The following is a 16,756-nucleotide window of genomic DNA, read 5'->3' as shown; positions in this document are numbered from 1 at the left end:
ATTGTATTTATGAGCTTAGATATAAATATGTATATTCATGGATACAGTAGAAAGATAAAATGCTTGGATACATTAAGAAAATTCTTATAAATTTTACAAATCCATTAGATAAATATGTATATTAAATATTAGAATATATTTCCTACATAAATTAACTATACACATAAAATATATAATATAATAATATTGTACTATTAATTTAAAAAATAACAATTAAAAATATTAAAGTACAAAGAAATTACTTGGAAAATACATTTTAATTGATTTTTGAACCTCATCCATGTTAATTCCTTGGAAGTTGAAATGACCAAAGTAATAAATAGGTGAAGGACTCTAAATTTCCCTAAGGTGGATTGAACTCTAATTAGGTGTTGGGCACTGGAGCATTTCACAAGCATTTCATTTTTGCTGATGTATCATTCACGCTAGCATAGCAAATAGACAGAATCGGTAAGAAAATTGCACTTTGGTGGTCTATCTGAATTTTCTGCACTAGAATGGTGTGTGCTAGGGTGTCACAAGTGACCACATTAGCCCCGTGACAAGGGGGCACTTCCATTCATAGTCGAACACATCATACAGTTCACATGGGCAACTGGTTTACATGTGTAGGAAAACTAAGGTGGCATTCGGTAGTGTGTTCATCTCATGGATGGACCATTTCGGTCCACACCACGGGATGAATTCACTGTTCTGTTGGTCGTGGATAGGACTAGTCTACAATATATCGTGGACTGTCTACGTCTACAACCCAAAATCTCAACCACACTTATATCTCGTGAATGTGGTCGGTCTGCAACATTTTCACATTGTATTTTGATACATTACATCTCTTCTACATACTTTTCTTTCTTTTTAGTTTTTAAATTTTAAAAGGGAAATTGTCTAAAACTCACCATAAGTTTTCAACATTTCTCTTAAACTCACCACAACTTTTCAAAATGTCTAAAACTCACTATGTCACTAACTTGACGTTAAACAAACAAACAATGTTAATATGTTATCATTTTAGCCTTCATAGAAAAATATAAAATATATACATATATATTTTTTAATATTTAGACATGAAAAAAGGGAAAAAGTTCAAAAAAATATTTTCAAATATAAAACATAAAAACACAAAAACTACAAAAAATATAAAAAAATATATAGAAATTGAAAACAAAATAAAAAATTATTTTCAAATTATAGAAACTATAGAAATTGAAAAACAAGATTAGAAAATAAAAATTGTAGAAAAAACACCAAAATTTATAAAATAACACAGAAATTGCAAATAAATAACAAAAAATACAGGAAAATTTATAGATAATATAAAATAGAAAATGGAAAAAAAACATAAATTATAAAAAGCATTATAAATTATAACAAAACACTAAAAATGCAAAAAGAGAAGAAATTGAAAACTGAAAAGACCTTTTTCCTCTAACTCTCTATTCAAGGGTAATTTGGTCATGAAATTTGTTATTTATGCTGATGTGGACACCCCTATTAAGAGGAATTAACAGTGCACTAACGGAATGTGAGTTTTGGAAAATAAAAACTTACTAACATGGTGAGTTTTAGACTTTTTGAAAAAAGTTGTGGTGAGTTTAAAGAAATGTTGAAAACTCATGGTGAGTTTTAGACAATTTCCCATTTTAAAATAATATTTTTTAATATTTTTAATGTTAATTCTAGCATAAGCCCGATGGTGCTCCTTTTTCACTCTTTTTTTAATTTATTTAAATATTATTATTTTAAAGTTTTTATCAACAAAATAATATTTTTAAATATTTAAATTATTTTTTAATTATTCTACTATCATTTTTATTAAAGTCAATATTTATTGATTAATATTACTTTACTAGTGCCTCTTTTCAATACATTTATCATATAAAATGGAAAAATTAGACATTTATGATCAATTGTGTAGATCATTCATAAAATGTATATGAGATACATGGAATGAAAAACTATCCACACCACACCTACAAAACGCCACTGTGGGTGTGGATTGGTCCAATCCACATAGTTTGTCCACAGTTCGGAACAATTGTGAACTATGGTGTGGTGTGGATTGGTCCCTGCCATAAGGTGTGGTGTGGACCACCAATTCTCGTCCACACTATAGAACACCCCCTAAATGGCAAGCTTTCCCATTATGTTTACATGATGTAATTTTTTAAACTAAAAAAACAAGAAAAAGTGAAATAAAAAGGAAACCTATATCGAGTCTTCAAGAGTTTGGACTCGAAGGAAAAGAGAAACTCAATCAAATTCTAGAGTTGGATGGATGCCATTAATGATTGTAGAGTTCTCTTTCTTCTTCAAGCTTTAGCTAGGGGCAAAATCCATTAATGATTACAACTTCATAACAGAAGTTTTACAAAGAAAGATTGGTTTTTTCTCTAATCTTCAACCAAGAGCGGACGACATATGCAAATAGGCTTGTGTTTTTGTCTTCAACCTTTGTTTAAAGCTAATTTTTTCAGCTTCAGTCAAGGACAATTTACAGGTATTCTTCAGTTTGGGGTCCGACCAAAGCAATCCAACATTTGCTGTTGAAAACCACTTCCATTAACAAATGATGATGAGCTCATTGTTAGGGCTAAAGGAGTGTCTAGTGAAATGCTTGAGTTTGAGAGCTGTTATTTCTCTGTTTTTTTTTTTTTTGATAGATATGGCGTTTAATAATGGTTTGAGAATTAACACTAAGTTATTTTTCACATTTATTTTTCTAATCTCAAGTTTTTTCTATTTATTTTGCTTTTGACTTTTTTCCATCGACTAGATAATCCAAATTATCTTTATTTACTTTTTTAAGCTTTATTTTTATTTTAAAATATAGAATATAAAACATTAATAGAGGGCATTATCAGGCCCTCATACCCAACTTAAGTGTTGATGAGGGGTAATCCTGACTTGTTAGCATGCAGACACGTGGAACGATCTGATGACTAGATGACGACTTAGCATTTCCTACCACCTCAGCAGACCAGGTCAGTTTGGGTACTTCGGGCACCTCGGCCAAGATCGAGGTCCGAGCAACTTGTGATGGCCCAACCTGCTAAGGTGACACATAGCCCACTTCTAGAAGCTATCCAGCTATCTTCGACCTATCTGGGATCACACCACACGTCTGCGAGCTTTATCCTCATCTCGCCCGGATTGGACGGACTCAATAAGGCTTATCAGCTCACATGAAGTCCATCTTTGGGTGCGAAATGGACTCTTGGTAATGCGGGTCAGAGATCTCGGAGGTGTTTTGTGAGACCTACGACAACGCCTATATAAGGGCTTAAACCCCACCATTACAAGGTATGTGCGATATTAGTTCACTAGCTCTCTTGCTTACAAAGCTTTTCAGCTCGCAAACTCTATCCGCTAACTTAGGGGGTGTTCTATAGTGTGGATGAGAAATTGGTGTGTGTGGACTGATCCACACCACACCATAGTCCACAGCTGTTTTGAACTGTGGACAAACTGTGTGGACAGGACCAGTCCACATCCATAGTGGCATTCTGTAGTGTGGTGTGGACCAGTTAATCATAAATATGTACTTTTTGCGTTTTGTATGATAAATATTTTAAAAAATGCATCAATGAATTAATATTAATAAAAAAATATCAATTTTTTTTATAAACAATAGTAAAATAATTAAAAAATATAAAATATATATTAAATATTTTAAAAAAATATTGAGACTACCACCCACAAGGATCCAACATTAGACCATTTCATCAAATAGCTTAAAGCTATTGAACCTAAAAGCTTAAGCTAATAGGTGAGTTCTCTGCATAAAATTCTGTTCTCTAACAATTGGACTAGTTCACACTTAAAAAGCTTGAATAACCACACAAACACAAGTGGTGAAGGTTCTTATCCAACTCCACCAAACAAATAACAACAGTATTATTAGAGAGGAGTTAAAACAAGGTTTCTAGTTTTTGTCTGCTAACATCTATATATGTACATAATTCAGTTAATTGTAATATTATAATATTAAAATACAAGGGTAAGACTAGGCTCAAGACCATGTAAAAGATTTGAGTATTTATGCCTAGAGCTGCTACCAAGTTTACTTGTTGCTTCTGGCAAGCAAAGCAGTAAGGGAATGAATAAGAGTCAAAGTAGGCCAGCTTAGTACTCTAAAGGTACAATACTAAACACCAAAGAGAACCCAAAGCAAACAGATAACAGCAAGCATCTATATATCTACATAAGAGTGAGTAACCCATTGGACAATAACCTTCAATGAAAATTTTCTTCTTGTGTTGCAGTAAAAAAAAAATCAAAATGGTGTAAGCATTAAGCCTCTAACATCTATATATGTACATAAGAGTGAGTACAGTCTTCTTTAAATGGTGTATGCTACCAAGTTTACTTGCTACTAATGGCAAGCAAAGGGAAGGAATAAGAGCGAGTACAGTCAATATTACTCTGTAAATAGTCAATAGTGCTTTGAGCACAATCCTCTGTAAATAGTACTCTAAACACAAAAGAGAAACCATTAGTTCAACCACTTTGTCTTCCCCCCAATAGTTCAACCACTATTTGAAAAAAGTACAGTGTTATTTTCTCTATAAATAGTACTCTAAACACCCAACTCACTGTTCTTTTTTTTCTATAAATAGTACTCTAAACACCAAACCCACTATTCTTATTCTTCTTCTTCTTCTTCTTCTTCTTCTTCTTCTTCTTATCAGTATTTTGTTTTTGATCTGTTATTGTTTATCAATAGAAACAGAGAGACAAAGAAATAGTAAGCAGAGAGATACTTACCAGTGGAGAGTTGCAGCGGCGGAGAAGCTTCAGCTGGCAGGGTGGGCGGGCGGCGAGCTCAACGGTAATGTGAAACAAACGAGGGTTTCAAAAATATTTGTGAAGCATAGGATCAAAAGTCTATCGTGGAAGGGACCAAACCATGATATTTTACTGTTTACGGTATTTTGGGGTGTGGACGGGATGGTGTGGACCGGTCCCATTCACACCCAACCGAATGGGACCAAAACTCGTGGATATAAACAGTTCCGAACACCACTTCAAGCATTAGAGTGCCCACACCGGGTAAGCCACCCTGGGTTCTCTAACCACATTCTCTTGTAGTTTGACCGACCACCTAAGCAAACCAGCATCTGAACTACCATCTAGCTAGGAGTGGCCAGATTGTGCACCATCAAGTGTCATCAAATGAATGGAAATGCACATCCACATACACCAATCGGAGTTTAGGGAATCCAAACTCGTTGTCCAAAGAAATGTTTTTACAATGATTAGCTTCAGGATAGGGGGAAGGATGGGTTTCTTGAATTGTTAAATTATAGTTTCTTGAATCAACTTGGTGATCTTGAATCAGTAAGGTGCTGTGACACATTGAAATTTGAAAAGCCTTCTTTTTTGAGATATCATATAGTTGTCATTATAAACAATTAAATATATTATAAAAACAAGTCAGATCTATATCTACACTACTATAAAAAGTTCGAATAGGGTCTAAGATTTCTGATTTTTTTTGGACTAAAATACCCCTATTTTGAAATAGGGTCCCTATCTATTATGAGCGTAAAAATGTAATTTGAATACTTATTCATTGCATTCAATTCCCTCTCATTAAATTCCATTTAAGGTATTAACTCTCATTTAACCATACATTTAAGGCATTTTTGTTTCTTTTAATTACTAAGTTCCACTAATTAAATCCATTCATAAATAATTCTAATAACATAAAACTTGTACTTCTAAAATTGACTTGGAAAAGTAGTATTTTTATGTGGTGGTAAGAAATTAAACAACTTTGGGTCAAAATTTAAAACCAATTGGAAATACTTTTGTTAATGATGAAAATGTAATATAATTTTAAAGCCAATTGGAAATAAAATTGTTTCCTGTTCTCTCTCATTAAGTCTCATATCTAAGGTATATTCTCTCATTAAATCCTATATTTAAGACATATTTTCTCATCATTAAATTCTATTAATTAAATCCACAACATTGATTTTAACAGTATAAAAATAAATATTTTGAAATAAAACCATTTTCTTCCCTTCCAATGGTGGGTAAGGAATTTGGGTCAAATAGGTGAACCGATAATTCCATAATCAAATAATAAAAATCAAAATAAATAATATATAAAAAAAAAGAATTGAGCATATCTCTAATATTGTATATTGATTATACTAAATAAAATTAAGTGTGAAATATAAGAAATATTTTTATTAACGATGAAAATGGAATTACAAATTTAAAATAAACCTTGAAATTAAATTAAATGGTGTCATAGTCAAATAATACAAAATTTAAAATATAAACAAAAAATCACAAAAAAGAGAACAATTTGGGCACATATATGATGTTATATATTTATAAATAAAATAAAATATTGGGTCCATCTATAAGACTATACATTCACTATATTGAACAAAAATAAGCATTATACATAATCTTATCAATGATGGAAATGCAATAATAAATGGTTTGGGCGGTGGTTTAGTGGTTTGGATCAAATGGATTAAACAATGATGTTATAGTAAAATAATAAATAAAAAAAAAATAAAAAAGTACAAAGAATAAAAAAGTACAAGTCTATTTTCCTATTTAGATGGTGGGTCAATGGTCAAACTTTTCAAATAAACTTATGGTGATGTCATTATTGAATACTAGGTATTTAAAAAAAAAGATAGAACACAAAAAATGAAAAGTATATAATTTTGTCGAAAACATTTGGAGACATTTCTAATGTTATATATTCATCATATTAAATAAAAATTACTTTTATTCATGATGAAAATGGAATACAAAATTAAATAATAACAATAATTGTGTTTTTAGACAAATAAGTGAAAGGAAACACTTGTTAATTTCCCAAGAAAGAATCCACACCTTATTAGAAATAAAGGGTTTTTTCTTTTGATATCAGGAAAGCTAAAGTAATATTTAGGCATTTAAAAAAAGTAACTATTTATGAAACATCATGTGAGATTTACATACTATTTATTTGCAATTAACAATCTCTTTATTAGCCTCTTATATTCATAAAAGTTAGTGATTATTTAAAAAAATCTAAAATTTAGGACTGTTCATTTTATTATCAATGTTTAGATGTTTGATAAAAAGAATTAGATGTTGACTTTTTAAATATCACTTAATCGTTAATTAAGAAACTGATGCTGGATTTTAACATTTTGAAAATTCGAATACTCAATTGTAAAATTTTAAAAATTCGGATATTGAATTGTCGCATTTTAAAGTAGGAAATCAAATTGTCCACTCGAGCCCAAGTACAGGTACCGATAAGGAATTCCCTTATTGTTATCCAAAGTCACCGACAGCTTTCCTCCGGTCCAGACTCCAGAGTCACTGGCACTGTGGGTGGCGGCACCTCCAGACACGAAGATTCCAGTTCTTCTCCTTCGAGCTCGGACTCCTTTTTTTGGTTTTTGTTTCTTTTTAATGTGAAAATTAAATAAGATTGGGAAAAGAACGAAGAAATAGTCGGTGATTGCTTGCTTATATGTTCAACCGCGTCATCAAATGGTGGGGTGCTTCCCGTCAACGCCGAAGCAGTTGGCAATGACCATCGGCTGCTTCGCGGTCGGTGCTTCCCTCTTCGCTATCGGGGTACATCTCTCCTACCGAAACATCGCTCCTCAACAAGCTCGAATCAAGGCTCGTAACGACTTCGTCAAAGAGCGTCTCAAGAAGAAATTCGGGAAGTAGTAGTGGTAGACTGGTAGTGGTACTAGCTCAGTCCAACTGTTTGTCTTTTTGCTTCTTTCACTCAGCTCTTCAGTTAGCCCCACATACGCTATCCTTCATTTATCCACCACCGAAGCAATTCAAGGGATAATAGGAATAATGGCTTTAATTCCATCTCCGATCAATGGTGGATCCGTCATTGCTGAAGTCGATATGGGTTCGGACTCCTCTGCTCCATCGGTTCGAGCCACCGTCGTTCAGGCATCGACCATCTTCTATGACACTCCCGCCACTTTAGGTACAACAACAATTCCTTTTTGTTGTTTTTCCTTTTTTTTTTACTTATTTCACATATTAAAGATTTTTTCTTTTTCTTTTTCTTTTTTTGTGGGGGTTTTCTAGATTATGAGCTTTGCACTTTGTTACTTCAATTACGTTATTTTATTTACAATTGACAATAGATTTCTATAAGAAAATCATAAATGGGTAAACCCAAAGAACAATAACGAAGAAACGTATACACTTTTGATTCTTCTTGTGCGAGCAGACAAGGCAGAAAAGCTAATCGCAGAGGCTGCGGGTATGGGGTCGCAATTAATTGTATTTCCAGAAGCGTTTATTGGTGGTTATCCGCGCGGTTCCACTTTTGGTTTTGGTGTTACTATTGACGGTGGCACATCCAAGGGTAGAGATGAATTCCGAAAGTATCATGCAGCTGCAATTGGTGTACCTGGTAAAGTTTCTTTCTCTTTTGACGATTGCAAATAGTTCTGGAAGTATCACACGATATCAACTTATGTGCTTGGTGAAATTTCTGCTCCTTCCATGGATGGTTTAATAACAGTTTCGATCATTTTGACAATATAGAGATTATGTTTTGGATAAATATTAGATGAAAACATTTTGTGACATTCATGTCAATGTGAACTATTAGGGTGTGTTTGGTTTGAAGGAAAAAGTAGGGAAAGGAAGGGAAATATAGGTTTCCCTGCCTTTCCCTTCCTCTCCATACCTTTTCCTTCAAACCAAACATAGTCTTAATGAATTTAGCATTCACATGTTTTAAATTTGCACTTCTTGTACAGGTCCTGAAGTTGAGCGATTAGCAGCAATGGCCAGAAAGTATAAGGTTTTCCTAGTGATGGGGGTGATAGAGAGAGATGGATATACACTCTACTGCACAGTCCTTTTTTTTGATTTACAGGGCCATTACATGGGTAAACACCGAAAACTCATGCCAACAGCTTTGGAGCGTATAATATGGGGGTTTGGAGATGGATCAACAATTCCTGTGTATGAGACTCCAATTGGAAAAATAGGTGCCCTCATTTGCTGGGAAAGTAGAATGCCCCTATTAAGGACAGCATTGTATGGTAAAGGTAAACATTTCAACTTTTTCCCCTTTTTTGTAAGACGTAATTTTTATATTAACTGGTTTTAGTTGCCAGATTCACTTATCTGCTTTTCCTCAACTTGCTGGGTAAGTTCTTATTATATAGTTAGTACCTTGAGAGTTGAATCTGAGTTGCACATTCAGAGGATCAAGATTCATCATTGAATAGGTTCCAACTTCTTGTTGTTGGTAAGGGTTTTGAGCCCAATGGTTAGAAGGTTGGTATGGCATCATGAGGTTGACATGGTCAGTGTTATATCAGCCCTAAAAGTAAGCCCGTAACAAATGATGGCATGGTTAGACCTGTCACTAAGTTCATTAATGCAGGATGGGGTACATCTGAAGGTATGCCATGTGGGCCCTGATCCTAGTTGCCAGAATGGACTGTTACCTGCATGAAAGTGAACTTCACCCTTAATTTGAGGGGGGGGGGTCTTCATCCTCAAGCACTTTAGTTCAGGTGCAAGTCCTTAGTGGCCTGGCTTTTCGGTACAGGACATCCCTTGTGGTGCAGATTGAGATTCTCCTGATCATGCGGCTGCCTTCCCATGGTCCCCATGGGGAAGGGAATTGATTGTTCTTGTCTACTTAGGTCTAATCATTTGAAATTCGAGATAACTGGAGTGAGAAGCTCAAGGGGTAGTAGTAGTGAAATGTAGCAAAAGAGGAAGTTGTAGCACTCGTGGTAGGGGAAGAGGAGGAAGGGGTAAATCTGCCAGTGCTTGACGTTAATTTCCTACATATTGGTTCTTGCAGCTGGTTTGGATTTTGTGTTTTAGTATGTTTTTAAGTGATTTTGTTTTGTTTGAGGGGGCTAAGGTGTAGGGTTTTGCATTGGGCTTGTAGTTTTGGTTCTGTTTTTTGGGTTTGTTTTGCGATCCTGAGCCTGTTGGGCTTTGTAGGGCTTTCTTTGGGTTCTTGTTGTTTGTGGGTCAGAGCCTCTTTGGTGCTTTGTTGGTTTTAGGTCCAATTTCCTGGCCTTGGCGCTCATGTTGTGCTAGGATTTGTAATACAATTTTTCTTCTTTTCTTTATTTAGTCTTACCTTACCTTTTTCAAAAAAAAAAAAAAAGAAGCTAAAGGGCTGAAGGGTTGTATTAATCATGTACTCTCAGTGAGGCAAAGGGAACCATGAGATCATAATCTGCCTAGGCAGGATGCCCTAATAAATGGCATGAACCCTTAACATTAACCAAGGGGTTTAGTATGAGAGATGAATGGGCTCGGTGAGACAAAGGGAACTGATACTGCTGATGGATGGCAGGAGTTGCAGAGATATGATCTGAAATCACCTATGAAACCGTTGGGAACTGATACTACCCCCTTCTCTTCACACTGTCATTCCTACTACAAGTAGAACCGGTTGTAATGTGGGCTAAAACTAAAAGCTACTTCTTTACCTGGTTTTGGCTAGCTTAGTTGTATGACTCAGTAAGGAAAGTGGCTTGAAGACCATTATGGTGTATGTGTCTCCTTTGATATACTCTGTTAAAGAATTTATCACACACATGCGCGCACGCAATCAGGGGTTTATATAAATGAGGACTTGGGCAATGGGATAGGAGTTTGGACTTTGGCATCTTCTTCGTTCTCCCTTTCTGCTGCAAACTTATATAGTTTCACCTGTTCCTCAGGAAAACCAAACTCTAGGTCTCTTTCCTAGTGCTTGAGGGTCTTGAATGGAAGATCACATTGACATCAATTCTAACAAAATTAACCACAATACCACATTAAAAGAATTTGTTACCAAAAGTCGGCATTGTAAAAATTATAATAATCTAATTTATGAATTATCTCTTTAATCTTTCAAAGAGTTTTTGCACGTCTTTCCATTATCAAGTGTCATGGGCTGGAAAGCATGCAACACATATATAAGACACTTTTTGGCCCAGCTAATCTCCAATGATGGAGCTCATTCAACAGTTGGTCCTGGTCCTCCAAGTAAAGGAAAAATAGCAAATAGTTGTGCCTTAAAGTTTGGCCCCAGATCAAAGATTTTGCCTTTTATACCATTGGGGTGAAAAAGATTTTTAATCGAGGAGTTTAGGTGTATGACAAACATGTTTTATTCAGGATGTGCCCCATTTTGACAGACATGTTTGACATTACAAATCCTAATGCACAAAAGTAAGGAGCTTAGGATAATCTTTCAATAGCTTACTTTTGTGAGATCTCCTAGTCTAAAATTTGAACATGCATTGATTCGAATTTTCTGCTATGCTTACATTTTTTAGCATTAAGAGATATGAATCTAAATATCCAAAAATGAAAGACGAAAATGAAAATGTTTGATCAATTCTAATTTTGGCTAATGTGGTATTTGAATTGGATCCATTGACAGCTTCTCTGTGTGTGCAGTGTAATGAAAACTAGCTCTAGTTGGAACAGGACATCCGGATGCCATTACCTAAATAACTGTGCCAGTTTTGATATCCATCCATGGATGATTAACTAGAATTTGTAAGCTTAAGCTAAATTGTTAGATAATATCCATTAGGTGCATTGGGAGTTTAAAGGACTTGAATTCCTATGTGTTGGTATTTATGGACTTGATCATGCGCATGACTCTGATATAGGTGTTTCTGCATACTGCAACTACAGTTCTTGTTTTCTTTATTCCCATTATATAATATAATCTTTTCTGTTCTTTTAAGTCTTATTTATTTATTTATTTTTGGTGAGTCTTTGTTGCCATCTATCTTACAGAGCCCCTAATTTTTCTAGGCATTGAGATATATTGTGCGCCTACAGCTGATGCCAGAGATGTGTGGCAGGCATCCATGACCCACATTGCTCTTGAGGGAGGGTGCTTTGTTCTATCTGCAAACCAGTTCTGCTTAAGAAAGGATTACCCACCTCCACCAGAATACATATTTGAAGATCCTTCTCCAGATTCTGTTGTGTGTGCTGGAGGTAGTGTCATCATTTCACCACTAGGGACGGTTCTGGCAGGACCAAATTATGATGGAGAGGCTCTCATCACAGCTGATCTAGGTATATTTATGGTTTTCCTTCTGTAATATATGGAAATAATTTCAATTTATGTGACAGAAATAATCTTTGTTTGTCAAAAAAACTAGAATCCCCTGTTTATTTGTGAAAAAAAACTTCACAGTAACCTATGTGGTATAGGTGCTGTTTGGACTAGTTCTGCCGTATTAGAATCTTGCCCTTATTTGAGAAGGCAACAAATATATATATTTTATCAAAAAGAAGGCTATACATGAGAGGATACATAAGGTATGCACAATCAGCCCACCCTTATAAAGAGTTTCTGGGGAAGAGATTTGTTACCATATAAAAAGACCCTCCTTTAACTCATCTGCTACGGTGCTCAGGTCCTTTGGGATCCAATGGGTCCAACCATTATTACTCTCATCTCATTTAAAAAGTGTGCAAGTCTCTATTTGCTGCTGCCACACTCTTTAGCTCCATCTAATATCTTATCTTAGTAACCCTCAATGGCTAATGAATTTAGCCATGGTTGCTTTGCCATGTGGTTCCCCATAAGAAAGGATCTCACCTTGGATTCCTTGGGATCAGTGCCAGTGGCAGGTTTGCTGAAGGCCCATAAGATGCTAAAGTCCAGCATTAAGTAAACACCCCCAATCCCAGCTGGTCCGGGATTCTTCTATATATAATACCATATTCATTGTTAAGCTATGGGCCTTTAAATCATTTCTTACTACTACAATCTACACCAGTAGATGGTTTTGTTTACATGCCTAATCCATTTGTCCACTTTCTCTCATTTTATCACTCATTGGAGCTACTCCTAGGAGGAGGTTCCTTTGAATAAGTTCATTTCAGATCCTATCTTTTCTACTTTTTCTCACTCAGCCATCTTAACATTTTCTGCCAATTGTTTTTTGGGCATGTTATTTCTTGACTGTCTGACATTCTGTTCCATCCAACATTGCTGACCTTGTAACCGTTTTATAAAATTTTCCCTGTAGGCTAAATGCTATTCTCCTATCACACAAGGCTATGGAAACACACCTCCATTTTGCCCATCCTGCTCTAATTCTATGGGTAACATCCTCCTCAATCTATCCCTTATTGTGGATTATCAAACCAAGGTAAGAGGTCACATTTAGATATCCATTTTGCCCATACTACTACTACTTTTGTTGCATGTATTTTATTGTACTCGTACTTGTTTTAAAGCCTCTTCTTCAGTTTCATCGATTAATACTTTTGTTGAGTTGCTTTCTTGAGTTGTCATCTTGACACCTCAGATTGTAATATTCTTTTTGTTTAATGAAATCTTTTCTTTTACTCTTAAAAAATGTCATTAGCAAACAGCATGCACCGTGTGACTTCCTTCAAAATAAACTTGGCCAATTTTCCATGATTAGTGCAAATAAATAATGGTCAAGTACTGAGCTTTTGTGAAGTTCCATTGTAACTGAAAGCTCTGATGTCTCTTCCATAGTTGTTCTAACATTGGTTTTGGCCCCATCAGACATGTTCTTAGTTAAGTCTACATATCTAGTTGGCACTCCTTTTCCAAAACCCAGCTGAGTTAGGGAGGTATGTAACTTAGGATCTCAACTAGGGGTGCAAGTCAAGCTGGGTTAGGTTGGGTTGAGGTTAACCCTAACCTAATCCGAGCTGTGGAACCCCTAACCCGACCTGAAAACTTTGGGTTGGGCCAACTTCTGAACTTCCTTATGCCAAATGTTCTTATTTCCTAGACTCAAGGTTTGAGGTCAATACAGTTTTAACATTGTTATATGTAAAAGAACATTTTTTTTATCAATAACAAATTCATTAGTTCAATAAATGAATAATTACAAAGAGGAAGACAAACTTTCTTATCTTCCAATGTCAATTTGAGCTCCCAAGAAAAGAAAAGAAAAAAGAGAAACAATAAAATTACATCTGAGCCCAAAACATTGATTCCCTCTCCACCCCTTGTTTAGCTAATCCATCAGCAAAAGAATTAGCTGATCTTTTCACCCAACTAATCTTAACTTCCATCTCTCGCACCAGCCACTTAAATCTCCTCCTCACATTGCTGTAATTCCATAAGCCACTGTTGTCTTTGTTCAGCCACCCTACCACCATCTCCGAGTCCCCTTCAATTATGAGTTCTCTAATATTCATCTCCCTAGCTTTCTGGACACCTTCCAACACTGCATAGATCTCAGCTCTAAGAGAGTCACTTCAACATGTTATCATGCTTTTGAAAAATTTTGCTTTTAAACTTAAAATTGTTGAGATACATACATATAGATAGATAAATAGATACACAAGTACTTACATGCATAAAATGCTTATTATTACTTAGAAAAAGGGCATTTACATACATAAATACATACAAATATGAAGCTAAGTTGGGTTTGGGTTGGGTTGGGTTAGCCAAGGCCTTAATCCCAACCCAACCTGAAGTTAATTCGGGTTCATACTTTTCAACTCTTAACCCTAACCCAAACTTCAACATGAACCAACTTTTTTGCATTGGGTTTGAGCTAACCCGGCCCGAGTTGCAGTCCTAATCTCAATAGCCATAGGCTAACAAATATCAATTAGTCAAATAAAAATTAAATTACAGATGTTACCACTTTGTCGGGGTATTTTTTTTTTCTTGACAGGTAAAGGTTATTTTATTACAGATTTTACCACTTTGCCCATTTTGTTAGCATTGTCTTATAATTGAAACTCTACCTCTACTATAAGGAAATGTTTAGGTTAAGAGTAGGATAGTAGAAATGGGAAATCCATTACATTGTGCAAAATAGAGGGCAGAATTCATTGTTTTAATGACTCTTCTACATCCGGTTTTTTTTATTATCTCCCAGTGCCTCATCCTTATTTGCTGGATAATCCAAACCTTTGCATTTGGAATGTGATTAGGGAAATGGTCCATAAGGTCTCTGTTTAGTGCATATAATAACATGATGAAGATGATCTTGCATTGAGAAAGATCTTATTTCAGCCCATGAAATTATGCATCTTGGCTGCTTTCTATTGGGTGGTGGGTGGCAGTGAAGAGGACATCTTCCTTCCACTTGCTCTGCTTCTAGTGTTTTTCTTCAAATGCCGTGCTCTTCCGCTCTTGTTGGTTATGATGAATGCTGTTTCATGTTTGGTTTTTAAATGCTATGTAGATCTTGGAGAAATAACACGAGCAAAGTTTGATTTTGATGTGGTTGGACACTATGCGAGGCCTGATGTGCTTAGCTTGACGGTGAGGGATGACCCAACTAATCCAGTTATTTACACCTCTGTAGCAGAAACAGAAGGCTCCCAGAAATCGTAAGGTTTATATTGGTGAACGTCCTGTCATTCCTGGCTTTAGGACCTAGTCACATGGTTTTCTAACCATCTTGCTGAGTCTGAAATATGAAGAAAGTCTTTGGAAGGTGATTTGCAGAACATAATTAGCAGGAGCTTGTGTTCTAATGCTTTTTTGTGTTCATGCCCGGCAATATATCCAGCCATTCTTTAACAACATTCTTTGACTTGTTACCTTTGGTTTGAGACCTTTCAATGTCCTAAGCTCTCTTTTACCATTATAATATATAATAAATTTAGTATTATGTTCAACAACATAATAAGCCCAAGCATTTAATTTATGTATGAGAAAGCCAAATTTCTGAAACGGCAACAGGATCTTGTTTCTACTCAACTTCGAAGAAATTATAATCATTTGCTTAATGGGGTTGCTTTGTTCTTATTTACATAAACTAGTTTCCACTTTTCCAGTGGAGATGAGTTGATTGTGTCAGAAGATGGCTTGAAGGAGAAGCTAGAAAGAGTAATGAAGTGGTGCAATGGGTATAATGGGTCTAAGGTTCATCATTTAAAACCACTTTATACAGTCATTGCAATTTTTCCATTTATGATCAGTTTGGAAGGACTATAAATACAAATATATGAGTGCAAAATCTTGCATTTTATATTATTTTTATGTATTTAAATTGTACATATTTGTATTTGTACTCTTTCCAAATTGAGCTTACGGGTAAGGCAATAGAACTCCACCTTGTGATTCAACCATGAACCAAAGATCAACTTACAGAATGCGAGCCAATCCCTTAATCTGTACGAGAAAAGCATTTCAGCACCACTGGCAAATGTATAGTTTTGACAATAATTTCAGTGTCCTATTACCCCAAAGCAACCATCTTCCAAGCATTAAAGGCTATAGCTACAGTTTGCAACTGGAAGCACCAGGTTAGGATGGTGTTTGACACATGCAAGTCCAAATTTACTGCCACTTTTTGTTTGAATTTGCAAATTAGTATACAAATAGATGAACAAATGAGATTGGCAAAAATGGAAAAAAGGGGAAAAGCCAAGAGAATGAATCAAATTGGATACATCCTGCGTAGTTTTGGATCATCTACCTGAAATCCTAATGACAGAAAAAGAAAAAGAAGCAGAATTATCAAGATCATAGAATAAAACCACAAAGAACAAATCAAGTATTGCAGTAGATAATAATCTTACTGATCATATAGGTTTCAGAAAATTGAGATGGACCTTATTTGGTCACTACTGCGGTTTGAAAGGGATTGATTTAGCCATGTGACAAGGGGGCCCAACAGCATACACCGTTAAGACAGTTTCTGGGCTGGGCACGTTCTGGGCAGTTCACCGCCCATGCTTTGGTTTTCAGTAAAAATAAATTAATATGTAATTATTAATTTACCCATTCTCATGGTAACGTGGCATTTCC

The 16,756-nt window shown here is 35.2% G+C and overlaps 2 protein-coding genes across 3 annotated transcripts; both read left to right on the top strand.

Moving 5' to 3' along the window:
- The first annotated feature begins 7,512 nt into the window (after positions 1-7,512).
- LOC148844744 (bric-a-brac protein) lies at positions 7,513-7,698 on the top strand. Its single transcript, XM_088953827.1, has one exon. It carries the CDS (start codon positions 7,513-7,515, stop codon positions 7,696-7,698), a length of 186 nt encoding a protein of 61 aa, XP_088809953.1.
- A 136-nt stretch (positions 7,699-7,834) lies between these two features.
- On the top strand, positions 7,835-15,626 carry LOC148844743 (bifunctional nitrilase/nitrile hydratase NIT4B-like). Of its 2 annotated transcripts, XR_016102033.1 has the most exons (6): positions 7,835-7,975; positions 8,225-8,410; positions 8,763-9,056; positions 11,794-12,063; positions 13,026-13,148; positions 15,183-15,626. XR_016102033.1 is itself a non-coding variant. In XM_088953826.1 (5 exons), the coding sequence occupies exons 1-5, from the start codon at positions 7,837-7,839 to the stop codon at positions 15,332-15,334; spliced, it is 1,041 nt and encodes a 346-aa protein (XP_088809952.1). In that variant the 5' UTR covers positions 7,835-7,836; the 3' UTR covers positions 15,335-15,626. The 2 variants fall into 2 exon arrangements, 1 of the variants encoding a protein (XP_088809952.1); XM_088953826.1 differs by lacking the exon at positions 13,026-13,148.
- Positions 15,627-16,756: the final 1,130 nt, after the last annotated feature.

This window comes from Nelumbo lutea, chromosome 7 (assembly GCF_056320005.1).
Source record: "Nelumbo lutea isolate HS-2025 chromosome 7, American lotus-T2T, whole genome shotgun sequence".
Taxonomy (NCBI): Eukaryota; Viridiplantae; Streptophyta; class Magnoliopsida; order Proteales; family Nelumbonaceae; genus Nelumbo; species Nelumbo lutea.
This window is presented reverse-complemented; position numbering and strand designations above follow the sequence as displayed.